Here is an 18,707-nt window from a genome sequence, read left to right as displayed (position 1 = left end):
TGTTAATAAAAAATGTTCATCTAGGGGTAGGCAACATGTGGCACTCCAGTTGCAGCTGAACTATAAAACCCAGCATGCTTTGCCATTGTTTTCCCATTATAGCCTGCTAAAACTGTGGCAGGGCATGCTGGGATGCAGAGTACCACACCTTGCCTACTCCAGATCTATACAATTCTCCACTTCATGACAGGCTGTTATAAAATACAATCTCCTTTAAATAACCACTAACAAAAGCATATATTAAAAATATGTTTAATAAAAATGATGATGTCATCAGCTTTTCTATGGTACATTCTAAACATGTATGCAGATTAATCTGTGAAACCTCCAGTGATTCAGTCATCTCATTTATAAATAGTGTCAGTAATAGCAGTTAATGGCAAAATGGCATTTGGATGATCACACAATCACATCTGTGAGCACATCCTTTTACGTTATAACTAACGGATCATAATATCAGATAAACTCAATTCCTTCATATTTGATGTTCCCAATCTTCGTCTCAGGCAACAGAACTCGACCATCCAGAATAAAGACAGTGATGTATGTGGCCACCTGGCCTTTGTTTTCTTCTGACTTCAGAGCCACGATGATCTGATCATCTGTGCCGGGGATAAATTTAAATGAAGAGAAACCATGGGTGGGAATTTGTGTCCCCACATGAGAAAGTGCAATATCAGAGAAATCGGCAGAGGCACGCAGAAGTATGTTAGCGCCACGCTGTTCGTCCTCTACCTCGCTGTATCTTTCTTTACTGGCTCGACGTGGAAGGAAAAACCAGCTATGCAGAGAGTCACTCCAAGCTGCAGACTCGTGGATCAAGTATCCTGAATATTGGGCAAAGAGGAAGGAGTGTATATAAGCAATCCTATGTATCTAAAAGGGAAAGCAGTGTATACTGGGTCTAATTCAGAGTTGATCGCAGCAGCAAATTTGTTAGCAGTTGGGCAAAACCATGTGCACTGCAGGGGGGGCAGATATAACATGTGCAGAGAGAGTTAGATTTGGGTGGGGTGTATTCAAACTGAAATCTAAATTGCAGTGTAAAAATAAAGCAGGCAGTATTTACCCTGCACAGAAACAAAATAACCCACCCAAATCTAACTCTCTCTGCACATGTTATATCTGCCCCCCTACAGTGCACATGGTTTCGCCCAACTGCTAACAAATTTGCTGCTGCGATCAACTCTTAATTACCTCCATTGTCTCTGCAGTAAACTTTTTATTTTTACTTTGCTGCAACAATATTGCTGTATTCTGCCATACAGGTATCCGATTGTGCTGCAGAGAAGCTGGTAACATTTGTTTTTCACTGTGTCAACATAGAAAGAATTTAGAAAAGGTTCAACTTGAAGAACTTGTTAATCTTACTGAATAAGAAATATGTAACTTGTTCTAGTCTTACACAATCATGAGTCTGGAAAAAAAATAAGATTTTAAACCTACCGGTAAATCTATTTCTCGTAGTCCGTAGAGGATGCTGGTACTCCGTAAGGACCATGGGGAATAGACGGGCTCCACAGGAGACATGGGCACTTTAAGAAAGAATTTAGTTCCTGGTGTACACTGGCTCCTCCCTCTCTGCCCCTCCTCCAGACCTCAGTTAGAGAACTGTGCCCAGAGGAGATGGACAGTACGAAGAAAGGATTTTTGTTAATCCAAGGGCAAGATTCATACCAGCCACACCAATCACACCGTATAACTTGTGATAACAATCCAGTAAACAGTATGACAATAACATAGCATCAGTTCACGCCCGATGCAACAATAACGTAACCCTTATTGAAGCAATAACTATATACAAGTATTGCAGAAGAAGTCCGCACTTGGGACGGGCGCCCAGCATCCTCTACGGACTACGAGAAATAGATTTACCGGTAAGTAAAATCTTATTTTCTCTAATGTCCTAGAGGATGCTGGGGACTCCGTAAAGACCATGGGGATTATACCAAAGCTCCCAAACGGGCGGGAGAGTGCGGATGACTCTGCAGCACCGATTGAGCAAACATGAGGTCCTCCTCAGCCAGGGTATCAAACTTATAGAATTTTGCAAAGGTGTTTGAACCCGACCAAGTAGCAGCTCGGCACAGCTGTAGTGCCGAGACCCCTCGGGCAGCCGCCCAAGAAGAGCCCACCTTCCTAGTGGAAGGGGCCTTAACCGATTTTTGTAACGGCAATCCTGCCGTAGAATGCGCCTGCTGAATCATGTTATAGATCCAGCGAGCAATAGTCTGCTTTGAAGCAGGGCCGCCAACTTTGTTGGCTGCATACAGGACGACCAGTGCTTCTGTTTTACTGATCCTAGCCATTCGGGCCACGTAAATTTTCAAAGCCCTGACAACATCAAGGGACTCGGAATCCTCCAAGTCACGTGTAGCCACGACAATAGTTTGGTTCATATGAAAGGATGAGACCACCTTAGGCAGGAATTGAGAACGGGTCCGCAATTCCGCTCTATCCATATGGAAAACCAGATAAGGGCTTTTATGTGATAAAGCCGCCAATTCCGAAACTCACCTAGCCGAAGCCAAGGCTAACAACATGACCACCTTCCAGGTGAGATTTCAACTCTACTGTCTTAAGTGGTTCAAACCAATGTGATTTAAGGAAACTTAACACCACGTTAAGGTCCCAAGGCGCCACCGGAGGTACAAAAGGGGACTGAATATGCAGTACTCCCTTCACAAAAGTCTGTACTTCAGGTAATGAGGCCAATTCCTTTTGAAAGAAAATGGATAAGGCCGAAATCTGAACTTTTAATGGAGCCTAATTTTAGGTCCAAATTCACTCCAGTTTGTAGGAAGTGAAGAAAACAGCCCAGGTGGAATTCTTCCGTAGGAGCATTCCTGGCCTCACACCAAGAAACATATTTTCTCCATATTCAGTGATAATGTATAGATGTCACGTCCTTCCTAGCCTTTATTAGCGTAGGAATGACCTCTCCTGGAATACCTTTTTCCGCAAGGATCCGGCGTTCAACCGTCATGCCGTCAAACGCAGCCGCGGTAAGTCTTGGAACAGACAGGGACCCTGTTGTAACAAGTCCTGCCTTAGAGGAAGAGGCCACGGATCATCTGTGAGCATTTCTTGCAGATCCCGATACCAGGTCCTTCGTGGCCAATCTGGAACAATGAGAATTGTTCTCAATCCTCTTTTTCTTATTATCCTCAACACCTTGGGTATGAGAGGAAGAGGAGGAAACACATATACCGACTGGATCACCCACGGTGTCACTAGGGCGTCCACAGCTACCGCCTCAGGGTCTCTTGACCTGGCGCAATACCGTTGTAGCTTTTTGTTGAGACGGGATGCCATCATGTCTATTTGGGGTAGTCCCCACCGACTTGCAAACTGCGCGAAGACCTCCTGGTGAAGTCCCCACTCTCCCGAATGCAGAGCGTGTCTGCTGAGGAAGTCTGCTTCCCAGTTGTCCATTCCCGGAATGAACACTGCTGACAGAGCGCTTACATGATTCTCCGCCCAGCGAAGAACTCTGGTGGCTTCCGCCATTGCCACTCTGCTCCTTGTGCCACCCTGGCTACTGCGGTGATGTTGTCTGACTGGATCAGAACTGGTCGATTGCGAAGTAAGATCTCCGCTTGACGTAGGGCGTTCTATATGGCCCTTAGTTCCAGGATGTTGATGTGAAGACAAGTCTCTTGACTTGACCAAAGTCCTTGGAAATTTCTTCCCCGTGCGACCGCTCCCCAACCTTGGAGGCTCGCGTCCGTGGTCACCAGGATCCAGTCCTGAAAGCCGAACCTGCGGCCCTCTAGAAGGTGAGCACTGTTTAGCCACCCCAGGAGAGATACTCTGGCCCTGGGGGACAGGGTGATCCGCTGACGCAATTGCAGATACGACCCGGACCATTTGTCCAATAGGTCCCATTGGAAGGCCCTTGCCGTATGGAATGGCTTCGTATGTTGCCACCATCTTTCCCAGAACTCGAGTGCAATGATGTACTGACACTTGTTTTGGTTTCAACAAGTTCATGACTAGAGTCATGAGTTCCTGCGCTTTTCCCTTCAGAAGAAAAACCCTTTTCTGGTCTGTGTCCAGAATCATGCCCAAGAAGGGCAGACGAGTTGTAGGATTCAGCTGCGACTTTGGAATATTGAGAATCCAGCCGTGTCGCTGTAGCACATTCAGTGAAAGGGATACGCTGCTCAGCAACTTCTCCCGTGATATCGCTTTTATGAGGAGATCGTCCAAGTACGGGATAATTGTGACACCCTGCTTGCACAGGAGCACCATCATTTCCGCCATTACCTTGGTGAATATTCTCGGGGCCGTGGAAAGCCCAAACGGCAACGTCTGAAATTGGTAATGACAATCCTGTACCGCAAATCTCAGGTACGCCTGAGGAGGATGATATATGGGGACATGCAGGTATGCATCCTTTATGTCCAGAGATACCAAAAAATCTCCCCCTTCTAGGCTAGCGATGACCGCCCTGAGTGATTCCATCTTGAACTTGAACCGTTTTAAGTAAAGGTTCAGGGGTTTTAAATTTAAAATGGTCTGACCGAACCGTCCGGTTTCGGAACCACAAACAGAGTTGAGTAGTACCCCCTGCCCTCTTTGAAGCAGGGGAACCCCTACCACCACTTGTTGCAGACACAATTTTTGAATCGCATGTAACACTACCTCCCTTTCCAGGGGTTGTTTCGGTAGGGCCGATTTGAAAAACCGGCGAGGAGGCCCTTCTTCGAATTCCAGCTTGTAACCCTGGGAAACAATTTCTATTTCCCATGGATCCACCTGTGAGTGGACCCAGACGTGGCTGAACAGTCGAAGACGTGCCCCCACAGGAGCCGACTCCCTCAGGGGAGCCCCAGCGTCATGCGGTGGATTTAGCAGAGGTCGGGGAGGACTTCTGTTCCTGGGAACTAGCAGTGTTGTGCAGCTTTTTCCCTCTGCCCTTACCTCTGGCAAGAAAGGACGAACCACGTGCTCTTTTGTTTTTATTGGAACGAAAGGACTGCATTTGATAATGAGGCGCTTTCTTAGATTGTGAGGGAATATATGGCAAAAAATTTGATTTACCTGCCGTAGCCGTGGAGACGAGATCCGAGAGGCCCTCTCCGAACAATTCCTCACCCATGTAAGGCAACAACTCCATATGCCTCCTTTAGTCGGCATCACCTGTCCATTGCATGTGCCAAAGGACATGTCTAGCAGAAATCGACATAGCGTTGACTCTAGAAACCAGTAGACTAACGTCTCTTTGGGCATGAGAGATATAGAGAGATATAGAGAGATATATATATATATATATATATATATATATATATATATATATATATATATATATATATATATATATATATATATACACATATACACACACACACATACATACATACATACAATCCAGCAATTTTGACCGGCACTCCATAAAACAGTAACAGATAGTACCTGGGTGCCCCCTCCGAACCTCTAGGGCACAATGTACAGCAACACAATTTTTGAGAGGCACTCCTCGGCTTTGTAAATAATTTCCACAGGAGTGCCTCTCAAAAATTGTGTTGATATATATATATCAACAACATCTTTTACATATAATGACAACAACATGGTATCCTTATCTAGGGTTTCAATCTCCGCTGATAAGATATCTGTCTACGCTGCTACAGCGCTATAAACCCATGCCGACACAATCGCCGGTCTGAGTAGTGTACCAGAATGTGTGTAAATGGACTTCAAAAGTACTTTTACTGCATGCTATCTGCAGGATCCCTGAGGATAGCTGTAAAGTCAGCGCTACCTTTTTGGGTAAACGTGTCAATGCCTTGTACACCCTAGGGGAAGATTCCCATCGTATCCTGGCCCCATTAGGGAAAGGATACTCCCTGAGAATTCTTTTTGGGAAGCTGCAGCTTCTTGTCTGGAGATTCCCGCTCTTTTTCTTCATGAGAGGAGGGAAATTTACCTCAGCTTTCTTCCCCTTAAACATGTGTACCCTCGTGTCAGGGACAGACGAGTCATCAGTGATAAGCAAAACATCTTTTATTACAATAACCATATATTGAATACTTTTCTGCCAGTTTGGCTGTACTTTGCATTATCGTAGTCGACACAGGAGTCAGACTCCGTGTCGATATCAGTGTCTATGATTTTGGATAGTTAGCGTTGTGAGACTCTGAAAATCTCTGTGACATAGGGACAGACATGGGTAGATTCCCTGTCTGTACTCTAATCTTTTGTGTAATAATTCATCTTAGCCCTTAATTTCACATATCCAATCAGGCGTCGGCGTTGTCGACGGCGACACCACACACACACACACACACACACACACACACACACATTTGCTCCATAGGAGAGCCTTTTACCTCAGACATGTCGACACACACGTACCGACACACCACACACTCAGGGAATGCTCTTCTGAAGACAGTTCCCCCACAAGGCCCTTTGGAGAGACAGAGAGAGAGTATGCCAGCACACACCCCAGCGCAATATGACCCAGGAAAAACACAGCAATTTAATGTTTACCCCGTAGCGCTGTTATTATTATCTGCGCCGAATTATGTGCCCCCCCCTTCTTCAAAACCCTCTCTTCTACCGTGGAATAAGCAGGGGAAAGTCCGGGGAGCTTCCTCTCAGCGGTGCTGTGGAGAAAAACATGGCGCTGGTGAGTGCTGAGGGAGAAGCCCCGCCCCCTCGGCGGCGGGCTTCAGTCCCGCTAAAAGTGTAAAATTGGCGGGGGCTCATCCATATATACAGTGTCCAGCTGTATATATGCTCTCTTTTGCCAAATAAGAGGTTTATATTGCTGCCCAGGGCGCCCCCCCTGCACCCTGCATCCTTACAGTTACCGGAGTATGTGAGGTGTATGGGAGCAATGGCGCACAGCTGCCGTCCTGTGCGTTACCTCAGTGAAGCTCACGAAGTCTTCTGCCGCCTTTTGAAGCCTTCTTTCTTCTCATACTCACCTGGCTTCTTTCTTCTGGCTCTGTGAGGAGGACGGCGGCGCGGCTCTGGGACGAACGTCCAGGGCGAACCTGTGTTCCGACTCCCTCTGGAGCTAATAGTGTCCAGTAGCCTAAGAAGCAGAGCCTATCATTTAAGTAGGTCTGCTTCTCTCCCCTCAGTCCCTCGATGCAGGGAGTCTGTTGCCAGCAGTGCTCCCTTAAAATAAAAAAACCTAACAAATATACTTTCTTAGCAGGAAACTCAGGAGAGCTCCCTGCAGTGCACGGGTCTGGGACTGAGGGTCGACAGCACAAAGGTCGACACACCTTAGGTCGACGCCAATTGGTCGACACACCTTAGGTCTACATGGACAAAAGGTCGACATGGACAAAAGGTCGACAGGAACAAGGTCGACATGGACAAAAGGTCGACATGGACAAAAGGTCGACATGAGTTTTTTAAGTTTTTTTGGTGTCGTTTTCTTCGTAGAGTGACCGGGAACCCCAATTAGTGCACCGCTTCGCTCGCCATGCTTCGGGCATGGTGCCTTCGCTCGGCACACTTTACCGGTCCAATCGTAGTCCACGTGGATCGTATGAAAAGGTTCAAAAAAAGAAAAAAATCGTGAAAAACTCATGTCGACCTTTTTCCACGTCGACCTTGTTCCTGTCAACCTTTTGCCCATGTCGACCTAAGGTGTGTCGACCAATTGGCGTCGACCTAAGGTGTGTCGACCTTTGTGCTGTCGACCTGGAGTCCGTATACCGCAGTGCACCCATCTGCCTCTGGGCACAGTCTCAAACTGAGGTCTGGAGGAGGGGCATAGAGGGAGGAGCCAGTGCACACCCAGAGTCAAGTTCTTTCTTAAAGTGCCCATGTCTCCTGTGGAGCCCGTCTATTCCCCATGGTCCTTAAGGAGTCCCAGCATCCTCTAGGACGTTAGAGAAATAATAATTTGTAAATCATTTTCTTCAGAGAATCGGAAATGTTTATAAAGTAGACTCCTCCAATAATACGGACAGCATGATACAGCAGTAAAAGGCACGTATAAATGCAATAATTTTAACCCCAAAAAGGTTGTTAGCATTTTTGTTATTTTGCAAGTATTGTTGGCATTCACCTGAAATTAAAAACACTCTTAAAGAAATGGTTATTAAGCAATTTGTGACTTTACAGAGTTACACATCAAGTCCCAATAGCCTTCTTCCACTATTCATTCATTTACCTGGAGGCTGTATTCCAGCAGCTTCCCGCAACAAGTTGTAATTAGGAACCCAGTTGTGGTGCTGGACATCCCCCAGAGAACCTATCACCTTTATCCACTCAGGGTTTTCATTCAGCACCTTGCCAGTCGTTGTCGTCCACTCCTTCCCTAGTCCCCCTACATAAAGACGTTCATCCTTCACTGCAAGCCACTCTGCTTTAAAACCTGCAGTAAGGTAGAGAGTATGAATAGGTTTCAGTTAGATAGAAAGTGGGAGGTCACAAGAAGTACAGGAGACCACATACTGGGCTCCATTCATAAAGATTGCATAAGTCAGAATAGAACATTTCTATACAGTACGCCTATTTTCACTGCAAAATTCGGTTGTTTTGTCATGTCTCTCAGGGACACCCCTCTTCTGCGGTATAGTACGGAAAGTGGGGCCCCAGTGATGTGCTTACAGGGCGGGGAACGGCATAGTAAAATGCGTTTCACCAAAAAATATTATGTCGCTGGAGACGGCCATTTTATTGGTTGGATTCTCCAGAATGCTGTAGGCTCTATTCATGTGTCTGTTCAGTCTCCGACAGAGACCTGTGCAATGCAAGTGTAAGAAAGTCTCTGCTGCTCGAATGAGTTATGGAGAGAAAGCGGTAAGGTTCACTGGCTGAAGTCCCAGGAGAGAAATTAATTAAGCGTGGGGGGCAGAAGTGTCTGGAGCTCACACTGGTGTTTGGCAGCAGTATACGCCTGTCAAAGGACTGAAAACAGTGATAATCCCCAGATGATGCTTCTCGATTCTGCCCACCCCTTTTCACAGATGCCCTGCTCCTGGACAGACAGCCTCGCCATTGCTGGCACTCTGATCACTGTCCAGAGCCCATTAGCTACCAGTAAATGAGTAATGAGGGGAAGTGGGTGACACATGGGAGCTCTGCTATTGGGTAATGAGGAAGTGACAGGAGAAGATTACTGTTTATTGCTTTTCACCTCCAACGAAGCTTGCTACGCAAAATCACAGATGGCATCACCATTTTGTGAAGGGACAATTACCTTTCCGTTCTTAACTGAAAGGTTTTCCACACAATTATTGAGAGCACTTTCTTCACTGTAACCCATTGTGTGAATGGATCAAAGACTTATCACAAGGGACAAGTGATATCGGTCTTTTCAATGCTTCATGAATAGAGCAAACAGTATCAAAACATAAGTACACTGTCCCAGTAAGAAAACATCTTATAAGACAATTTCTACTAGGAAATAGAAAAGGGAAGGTTAGAGAGTTATAGGACTTCCTGAAAGGATGGACTGTTCTTCAATCAGGTGCTACTATCCCTCTTGAGACTTGTTGGAAGGTGTGCCAAAACATCAGAAAGTTGGAAACCACTTGTTTAGAAGTATGGACAGCAATAGCTGTCCAACCCAAGGTTTCTGATTTCAAAGCACACAAGTCAATATGTACAGACAATGAAGAATGAAAAGGCTACTGTATCTTCATAGATATGTTTCTAAATATTCCAGAAATAGTTACATCTTTCCATACATTCATCATAATTAGCTCTTTAAATCACTTACCTTTATCCACTGTCCCATCTCCATCTGTTAGTATGACCCATGGCACAGCTTTGCTTCCCTCCAGTCTGTACACTATCCCTGTGCGATCATCTACAGAGTACAACTTTCCATTAAACACTATTAGCTCAGAAAGTTCCATTCCTCGCCCTTTTTCTGCCACATGAGTCTCCAAGACAATGTCTTCTTTGTCCCATTCCACTGTGACACGGTCTCCACTATTAAACAGGGTTAGGTGACCTTTTTTCAGGTAACTGAACCATGTGTTGTCTTTGGAGCTGCGAGAATCAGTATCTAGATCAGCAATGATTGCAATTTGGTATCGAAGTCCTTCAGGGGTCCTCTGAGGAGGGGTAAGTGGGTAGGTGTCATTATAGAGTTGGCCTGCCAGAAGCTGACCCATCCTCCAGTTGTGAGCATTGGGGCCTGCAATTGGTGGGCTTGAAGACCGATGAAAACAGATAAACAGCAGTATCAGTGCTAAGCAAACTCCAGACAGCACAATGGCACGCCAGCGTGGCCGGAAACGGGGGTCTGCAGTCTTTGTCATGGAGGCCAGAACAGGGAGACCACCCACACTGATCCGCAGGGGGTTCATAGACTCTTTACATTCCAGCAGTGTGTAGGAATTCATAAGGCATCAATGTGGTTAGCCAGCCCCTGATGAAAACATACAGACAGAATTGGGAAATAAATAATAATCTGCTTTTTTTTTTTTTTTTTTAAACCCTACCTTATTCAGTCAGGAGAACATTGCTATTTCTTTGATCTCACCACTTCCTTCATATAGTATCTTAAATAATAGTTACTTAATAGACGTCCCCTTTAGAGAGAGTTTTCGCTATTTTGTATGATGGCCGCACACTCTACAATATCACCAACAGTATCAAGTAATGGGCTCATACTGCTGTGTGCGACCACAACATTACCCAGCCATGGGTAAAGATCAATTAAATATTTACTAAAACTTCCATTATTTAGGGCAATCTACTAATTTATTTCACTAATTTAACTTTATCAAAACCAACGCGTGAATGACATTCTGCAGTGCAAGCTCCCGGCAGTAAAATTGAAAATCCAGTGCAAAGAAGGGAACCAATACCCCTTTTATACCAAAATCCCAGGTCTGACCTATGATTTGGAATATGGTTCCAAGCCAGGTCAGACCCAGGATTTACCTTGTTTCTATTTAGGCTGCGACCTGGGATATACCCGGGTCGCCACCGTTCACATTGCACCCGGGTACAGTACCAGTGCTTGGAGATGACGTCATCTCCAAGCACCACAAAACTCTCAAAACAGTCGCCTATGGGCGGAGCGCATTCGGGAGGATGCTGCCACACTGGAGACAAGCAGGGAGAGATTATAGCCTCCCAGCATGGTAAGCAAGGATGGGTAAAATCGGCAACAGACTGTACCATACTGGAAGGCTGTCATCTCTCCCTCCCCAGTGATGGCTATCATGGGTGATGGGTTTTTGAGCCAAACACCACACTGTAAACGGGTTACCCGGGTTAGATGAAGCGTTGATTTTAATTTATGTTTTTTACATTAACCATGTTAGTCTTTAAACAAATAGTGATAGAGTAATGTTTAAGAAAATGATGCTATAGTACAGGGGTGGCCAACCAGTCAGAGGCAAAGAGCCAGAAAAGATCTGTAGTTAAGAGCAAGAACCACTATCATGAGCGTGCCGAAGGCGCGCGCGCAAATATGAGGGCGTGGCAAGGTTGTCACAAAGCCACACCCCATTTTTGTGTGCACACGTTTCGGTGTGACATTTGTAGAAGTATGACCTCATATCATAACCGTTTTTCGTCATGTTGTAGAGTGCCACATACATATAATGCCCCAGTACAGTGCCACCATACATATAAAAACGCCAAAAAATGGGTGCCTCCACAGTGCCAGATACACATGTCCCAACAGTGCCAGCTGTGCCCCACAGTGCCAGATACACATGTCCCGCAGTGCCAGATACACATGTCCCCGCAGTGCCTGCTATGCCCCCAGTGCCAGATACACATGTCCCCACAGTGCCAGATACACATGTCCCCGCAGTGCCTGCTATGCCCCCAGTGCCAGATACACATGTCCCCACAGTGCCTGCTATGCCCCCAGTGCAGATACAGATGTCCCCACAGTGCCTGCTATGCCCCCAGTGCAGATATGCCCCCAGTGCCAGATACACATGTCCCCACAGTGCCTGCTATGCCCCCAGTACAAGATACACATGTCCCCACAGTGCCAGATATGCCCCCAGTACAAGATACACATGTCCCCACAGTGCCAGATATGCCTGCAGTACAAGATACACATGTCCCCACAGTGCCTGCTATGCTCCCAGTGCAGATACACATGTCCCCACAGTGCCTGCTATGCCCCCAGTACAAGATACACATGTCCCCACAGTGCCAGATATGCCCCCAGTACAAGATACACATGTCCCCACAGTGCCAGATATGCCCCCAGTACAAGATACACATGTCCCCACAGTGCCTGCTATGCCCCCAGTACAAGATACACATGTCCCCACAGTGCCTGCTATGCCCCCAGTTCAGATACACATGTCCCCACAGTGCCTGCTATGCCCCCAGTTCAGATACACATGTCCCCACAGTGCTCACCAGCCCCCGCCCGCTCCCCTCCCCACGCTGCTTCTGCTCTCTCCGGCGGCGATGTCTCTCTTGAATTAGGCGCCGGTCCGTGAGCAAATCAAAGCTCGCGGTCCGGCAGCCAATCAGGAGCCTTAGCTGCCGGTCCGCGAGCTCCGATTGGCTCACGAAGCGAGACACCGCTGCCGGAGAGGCGTGCGTGTGTCTGGGGCCAGCGGTGGCCAGGAGCCGGCCGAGCCGCATGCGGCGGATGAAAGAGCCGCATGCTGCTCGAGAGCCACGGGTTGGCCACCGCTGCTATAGTAGTTGCCCCCGCTATGTGGTCAACCTTTTGCCAGTCTGAACACTGTGGCATGCCATGTGCATAATATAGTAGATTATATATTTGCCAGTGGACACTATACAATACATAAGGCAACTTGGTGTTCAGCAAAAGGATGAGCATAACTAAAATGAATCTGGGAGAGCTATATTAGCTTGTATACTCAATTTAGACTAATCTGTGACAGGGTGTACAACTCCCGTGCTAGGAGAAACTTGTTTATCCAGCAAACACGGATCTCCTACACACGTAGAGAAGGGTGTGCCAGCCTTTGAAGTCACTCTCTCAGTTACACCTACCGGACCCTGTGACTCAGAATGACAAAGCGCTACCTGGGTATACTGCCTTTTCTTTATCATAGGTAACCACTGCTAATGCTCAGACCTCAATGCTCTGCCTCCTACCACCACTAACTAGCCTTGTACACTGCATGGGTCTTCAACCTGCGGCCCAGTTGCTGCGGAACTACACATCCCAGCATGCCCTGACACAGTTTTGCTATTATCCTAAAACTGAGGCAGGACATGCTGGGATGTGTAGTTCCACAGCAGCTGGAGGGCCGCAGGTTGAAGACGTGTGTACAAGTAGCATAGCAGTAAAAACGAAAATAAATAGAAACCATCACTTAAGGCAGCACCCCAGCCAGGTACCATGTAAATGTACTAACTCACGGGGCTCATCCTAAATGGCAACTCTGTCACCGGCATGTACTTCGGCAGTAACAGTGCATATGTGACTCTACCGCTCCAGCACTTACCTCTCTCCGGTTACAGCGCCCTTCCCAGTCAATGCCACATAGCGCTGCTGCAACAGCGGCACAGAGTGATGAGGTGACCCGCACACAGCAAGGGGATGCTAGGGTGAGGACAGACAAAGGGGGCAGCTAGACCTGAATGAACCATCCCCATGTAAGTCATTATTCCTCCACCACCACCAGAGAAAGCGGCATAGGCAGCGGACGGTTTCGGGTAACTGTTACATAAATTACATATATATATGACATATATACCTCTTACCCGATCTAAGCACTAGATAGACCAGATTAAGTAGCTCATTCCTGAAATAACTCACCGACGATGTGGCCCCGGGCTCCGGTCTAACCCAAAGCAGAGCAGATCACCGATCCATGGTCAACATCCCACAGAAGAAGCACTATACCTGCACTTCCGCCTCTCGCCGATACACTACAACTCCCGGCATGCCTTGTGGACAGCCTACAACTCCCGGCATGCCTCTGGGTCACTGCTGGATCAAGCGTACCGGGTCCGTCGCGCTCGTGATTTGTTTGCGGCGCGCTCCTTGTCAACGAGGCTGCACTAGCTTCTTATTCGGGCACCTTCCACTTCTCATTCGTGCTACAGTTTTTTTATTTAGAACATGTTATAGTAAAACAAGGGAATAAGGTTCAATGTATGAACAATTGTCCCTTACGTAAATTTCAATTGTATTTGACACTGCCAAACAAGGATTTGGCTATAGGATAGGGTGGTAAAGCAGGCACAGGTAACAGATATTGGGGGTCATTCCGAGTTGATCGTAGCTGTGCTAAATTTAGCACAGCTACGATCATGAACTCAGACATGCGGGGGGACGCCCATCACAGGGCTAGTCTGCCCCGCATGTCAGTGCCGGCCCCCCCAGGCACAAATACAAACGCATCGCACAGCGGCGATGCTCTTGTATTTGTGGAGTAACACCTGGCCAGCGCAGCTCCTGCGGCTGGCCGGGAGTTGTGTGTCGCTGGCCACAGCGGCTGCGTGACACGTCACGCAGCCGACGCGGCACCCCCCCCCCCAATGGTCCGGCCACGCCTGCGTTGGCCGGACCGCGCCTACTAAACGTCGGCTTAACGCCAAATTCAGCCCCCTCCTGCCCAGCAACCGCCTCTTAGAGGCGATCACTAGGCAGCGACGACTGCCATGCGCCGGCGCACAGCGGCGTCGACGCATGTGCAGTTCCGACCTGAATGCTGCGCTGCGATAAACTGCAGCGAGTGATCGGGTCGGAATGACCCCCATTGCCATTGTGAATAAGCAGCTGTAGGTGTGCAAAGGTTACATTTCCTTGGTCAACAAATATGACAATTAGAACCTACAGAGACATCCCATCCAAAATTGTAAAGGAGGAAACCGCTACAAAATATGAAAGTGGGTGTGACCGTGGGTAAAGGGAATGTGGCATCACAACGCTGCTATGTAACTATGGGACCACGGAGACGCTAAACCCGTTACAAAGCCCTTTTTGGCTGGTACAGACCATTAAAAAACGGTACTGTGCCGCCCAAAAAGAAACAGTTGGAGGGTATGCAGAGTGGTCACATACATATGAACCGCTTGTAATATGCCTGACCAACAAAGTTGCAGCACAGTGTGAAAGGGGCCAGTTGAACTAACCTGGGTTGAGCGATGTGATATTAGAACTCGGGTAGCGAGCAGGGTTGAACACGGGTTCAACCTGGCTCGTGGTGCAGGCGGTGGCGTCACCAACCTAGTAATAAGTCTGGTCAGGCTGCCAGTCTGAAAGGGGTTTCAGACGGGTTGCGCCCGGGAAGGACCCGTGTACAAATCCCAGGTGCGACAAAGGGGTATAAAAGTCAATCCCAATGTGGATTTAAAACCGTTGTTGATGTTGGGTAATTTTTTTAGTCTTATATCATCAGTCAGTTTTTGTCAGTTCTATCCAAAATCGTCTGCAAATAAAAATCGGTCCCTGGGGGATTCACAGACTGCTCTGCCAGAGCCGACTGTGCAGGTGTCTAGCTCAATCCAACATATGCTTGACAAACCGTCTAAGTAGAAGTCTACCAGATGAGATAGCTCTATGCACCTCCATTCTGATTATGACTCTGAGTCAAATGATTCCAATAATCTCTCATTTTGGATGTAGAAACCTCTTCTGTTCAGGATGACACCAAGGTTCAGGTTGATATGGACGCATTGATCAAAGCTGTCAAGTCCACTCTCCTGATTTAAGGGTTTTGACTCTGCTCCCACAGCAGATGCACCTCTCTTTAATTGTAAAAAGGAGACGGCATTGTTTACCTCCTCTTCCTGGTGGAAGCCTGGGCACACCCTAACAAATACTTCTGGTTACCGAATGCATTTTGAACTTTTACCCTCTTCCATTAGTGGACAGAGCTTAGTGGGAGTCCCCTACTCCAGTGGATGCACATATTGCACATTTGGTTAAGTAATCTTGCCTCCCTTTTCCGAACAATGCCTCTCGCAAGGACCCTATGGACAGGAAGCTTGAAATTTTGTAAAGCCTATTTTCACCAATGCCAGTGCTGTCTTACATCCGGCCCTTGTGTCTGCATGGGTGACTAAAGCATTGGGGTGTTGGTCGATTTACCTTGAGGATGGTCTCTGTTCTGGTACCCACAGAACGGAATTATTATCCATGGTTTATCATATTTGGGAAGCAGGTGTTTATTTCGGTGAGGCTGCAGTTGACTCTGGTCTTTTTTTCTCCAGAGTATCAGCAGTGGCAGGCAGAAGAGCTCTCTAGTTTCATATTTGGCATGTGGACACGAACTCCAAAAAGGCCTTTGAAGCTCTCCCTTTCTCTGGTGAGGTCTTGTTCATTCCTGAGCTCAATAAGATCGTAGCTAGGGTGGCAGCTTCTAATACAGCTTTCCTCCCTTCTACGTCCCCTTAGTTGATAAATTTCTACTTTCGTTCCTTTTGTCTGCAAGGCATAGCCAAAAGTCAATTTTCTCTTACGTCCTAGAGGATGCTGGGGTCCACATTAGCACGGGTCCACTAGGAGCCACTGGCACTTTAAGAGTTTGAGAGTGCGGGCTGGCTCCTCCCTCTATGCCCCTCCTGCCAGACTCAGTTTAGAAAATGTGCCCGAAGGAGCCGGCCACAGCTAGGGGAGCTCCATAGGAGTTCTTTTAGGTTTTTTTTAGAGTTTAGGCACAGGGAGGCTGATGGCAACAGCCTCCCTGCTTCGAGGGACTAAAGGGGGGAGTAGTGTCCGCCCTGAGGGGTCTGAGCCACTATCTTCGCTGACAGGACACTGAGCTCCTGAGGGAATCGAATGTTCCCTGCCACAGGGTATCGCTCACTCCAGCAGCATGCCGCCACCTCCTTACAGAGTCAGAAGACATCAGTGACGAGTTAGTCACCGTCCCCCTGGCAAGTGGGGAGCCGGTGTGAGGATGGCGGCAACAGGGTAGGGGGCGCAGTTCTAACTGCCCTCCGGGGCTCAGCGGTACATGGTGCGGCACTGTGAGGGGCGCCCTGAGCCAGCGCCTACACTGCCCAGAAAGCCTGTCAGGGTCCTAGGATCTCTGCCAACACAATTCCTCAGGCCAGTAAAAACTACAGAAGAGCGGGAAGCAGCGTCATGAAAGGGGGCGGAGCTTCTCCTCAGAGCGGACCCAGCAGCGTTCAGCGCCATTTTCCTGCCTGCAGAAGCGCTGACAGGGAGAGCTGTCCCTCCAAGTCAACTCCAGCTATCATGTACGATACCAGGGGTTTGTGGAAGGGGGGGGGGGGGGGGGGGGGGTGGCTGTGTAAAGTCTGTGTAGTCTCTTAAGGTACACAGACAGCGCTGGTATTTTCATTAGTTCTACCTTAAAAAGCGTTGTGTGTGGGTTAGCTCCAATCTCTGTGTCTCTCTGTGGCATACTTGGGGGGAAACTGTGTCTGACATTTCCGTGTGTGTGTGTTTACTATATCACATAGCCATGTCTAGGGATTCTGTGTCATATGCTGCAGAAGATGTTTACTCTCAGGAGGGATCCATTCCGTGTACACAGGATTGTAATGCTTTGTCTCAGATCCTTATTGTTGAACCTGAGTGGTTAACTTCTATCAAAGGAATGAGCTCTCAGATCTCTACTAGGGTAGCTAATACTGAGACTGAAACTCAGATTTTGAAGAAGTCTATGGCAGTTGGGTCAGGCTCTGTCCCTATTCCTGAAAAATCCCCTAGCATGTTCCCACAGAAACGTTCCCTTGCCCAAATTATGCAAGATGACACGGATACCGATTCTGATACTACAGATGGTGGTGGGGACGTGCTGAGGGGGGCGGCATCCCTTGCAAAGGGGGTGCAGCTCATGATTGAGACCATTAGAGATGTGTTAAACATTAATGACACTACACCTGAGCAGGTTGGGGAAGCTTACTTCACTTGTAATAAGAAAGCCCCGCTAACCTTTCCCGCGTCTAAAGAATTAAACGCTATATTTGAAAAATCCTGGGAAAACCCGGAGAAAAAATTCCAGATCCAAAAAAGAGTTCTGGCTGCTTTTCCCTTCCCTGAGGAAGATAGGAAAAAATGGGAAAACCCACCAATTGTTGACGCATCTGTCTCCAGACTGTCTAAAAAGGTTGTTTTACCTGTTCCTGGTTCTACCGTGTTGAAAGAACCAGCTGATCGTCAGATTGACACTACGCTCAAATCCATATACACTGCTTCAGGAGTGCCCTTAAGACCCACTATTGCCTGTGCATGGATTTCTAAAGCCATAGTAAGGTGGTCAGGCACATTACTAGAGGATTTGGATGCAATGGATAGAAGTGACATTGAATTGTTTTTACGTAACATACAGGATTCTGCTGGGTTTATGGTGGAATCCATGAAAGACCTGGGTACACTGACTGCACGGATATCCTCCATGTCGGTATCAGCTCGCAGGGTACTCTGGCTACGCCAATGGTCTGCCGATGCGGAATCCAGGAGAAGTGTGGAGAACCTACCCTACACAGGTCAGGCTCTATTTGGGGAGGCGTTGGATGCGTGGATTTCCACGACAACTGCGGGTAGGTCACCTTTCCTTCCCTCTGCTACTCCTTCTACGAAGAAACTGTTTTCTGCTGCGGGGTACACTGGGCTCCACAAGTCTGGACAATGGGGTGTAGAGTAGGATCTTGATCCGAGGCACCAACAGGCTCAATGCTTTGACCTTCTTCCCAAGATGCATAGCGCCGCCTTCTATATCACCCCGCCTCCCAGCACAGGAGCTCAGTTTGTTAGTTGGTGCTGCAGTAAGCAGGCACTTAACAGGGGGGCTGCTCCAAGCAGCCCTGAGAAAAGCTTTTTATGTGGTAAAAAGTAAAGACTT

General features: G+C 47.7%; 1 protein-coding gene across 3 annotated transcripts in view; it reads right to left on the bottom strand.

Annotated features, from left to right (window-relative positions):
• Positions 1-236: 236 nt before the first annotated feature.
• Positions 237-18,707, bottom strand: part of CANT1 (calcium activated nucleotidase 1) — a 69,941-nt gene continuing 51,470 nt past the window's right edge. Inside the window, exons 1-4 of one of the 3 annotated variants that reach the window (XM_063960716.1) lie at positions 13,703-13,791; positions 9,698-10,354; positions 8,144-8,347; positions 237-827 (exon numbers count right to left, since the gene is read on the bottom strand). In XM_063960716.1, the coding sequence (XP_063816786.1) occupies positions 457-827; positions 8,144-8,347; positions 9,698-10,328 (1,206 nt within the window). In that variant the 5' untranslated portion in view covers positions 10,329-10,354; positions 13,703-13,791 and the 3' untranslated portion in view covers positions 237-456. Of the gene's footprint in view, positions 828-8,143; positions 8,348-9,697; positions 10,355-13,647; positions 13,792-18,707 lie in introns of those variants that run through there. The other 2 variants (XM_063960719.1, XM_063960717.1) reach the window with 2 other exon arrangements.

Source organism: Pseudophryne corroboree, chromosome 3, assembly GCF_028390025.1.
Source record: "Pseudophryne corroboree isolate aPseCor3 chromosome 3, aPseCor3.hap2, whole genome shotgun sequence".
Classification (NCBI taxonomy): domain Eukaryota; kingdom Metazoa; phylum Chordata; class Amphibia; order Anura; family Myobatrachidae; genus Pseudophryne; species Pseudophryne corroboree.
The sequence above is the reverse complement of the archived record's forward strand: the minus strand, read 5'-3'. Positions and strand labels throughout refer to the sequence as shown.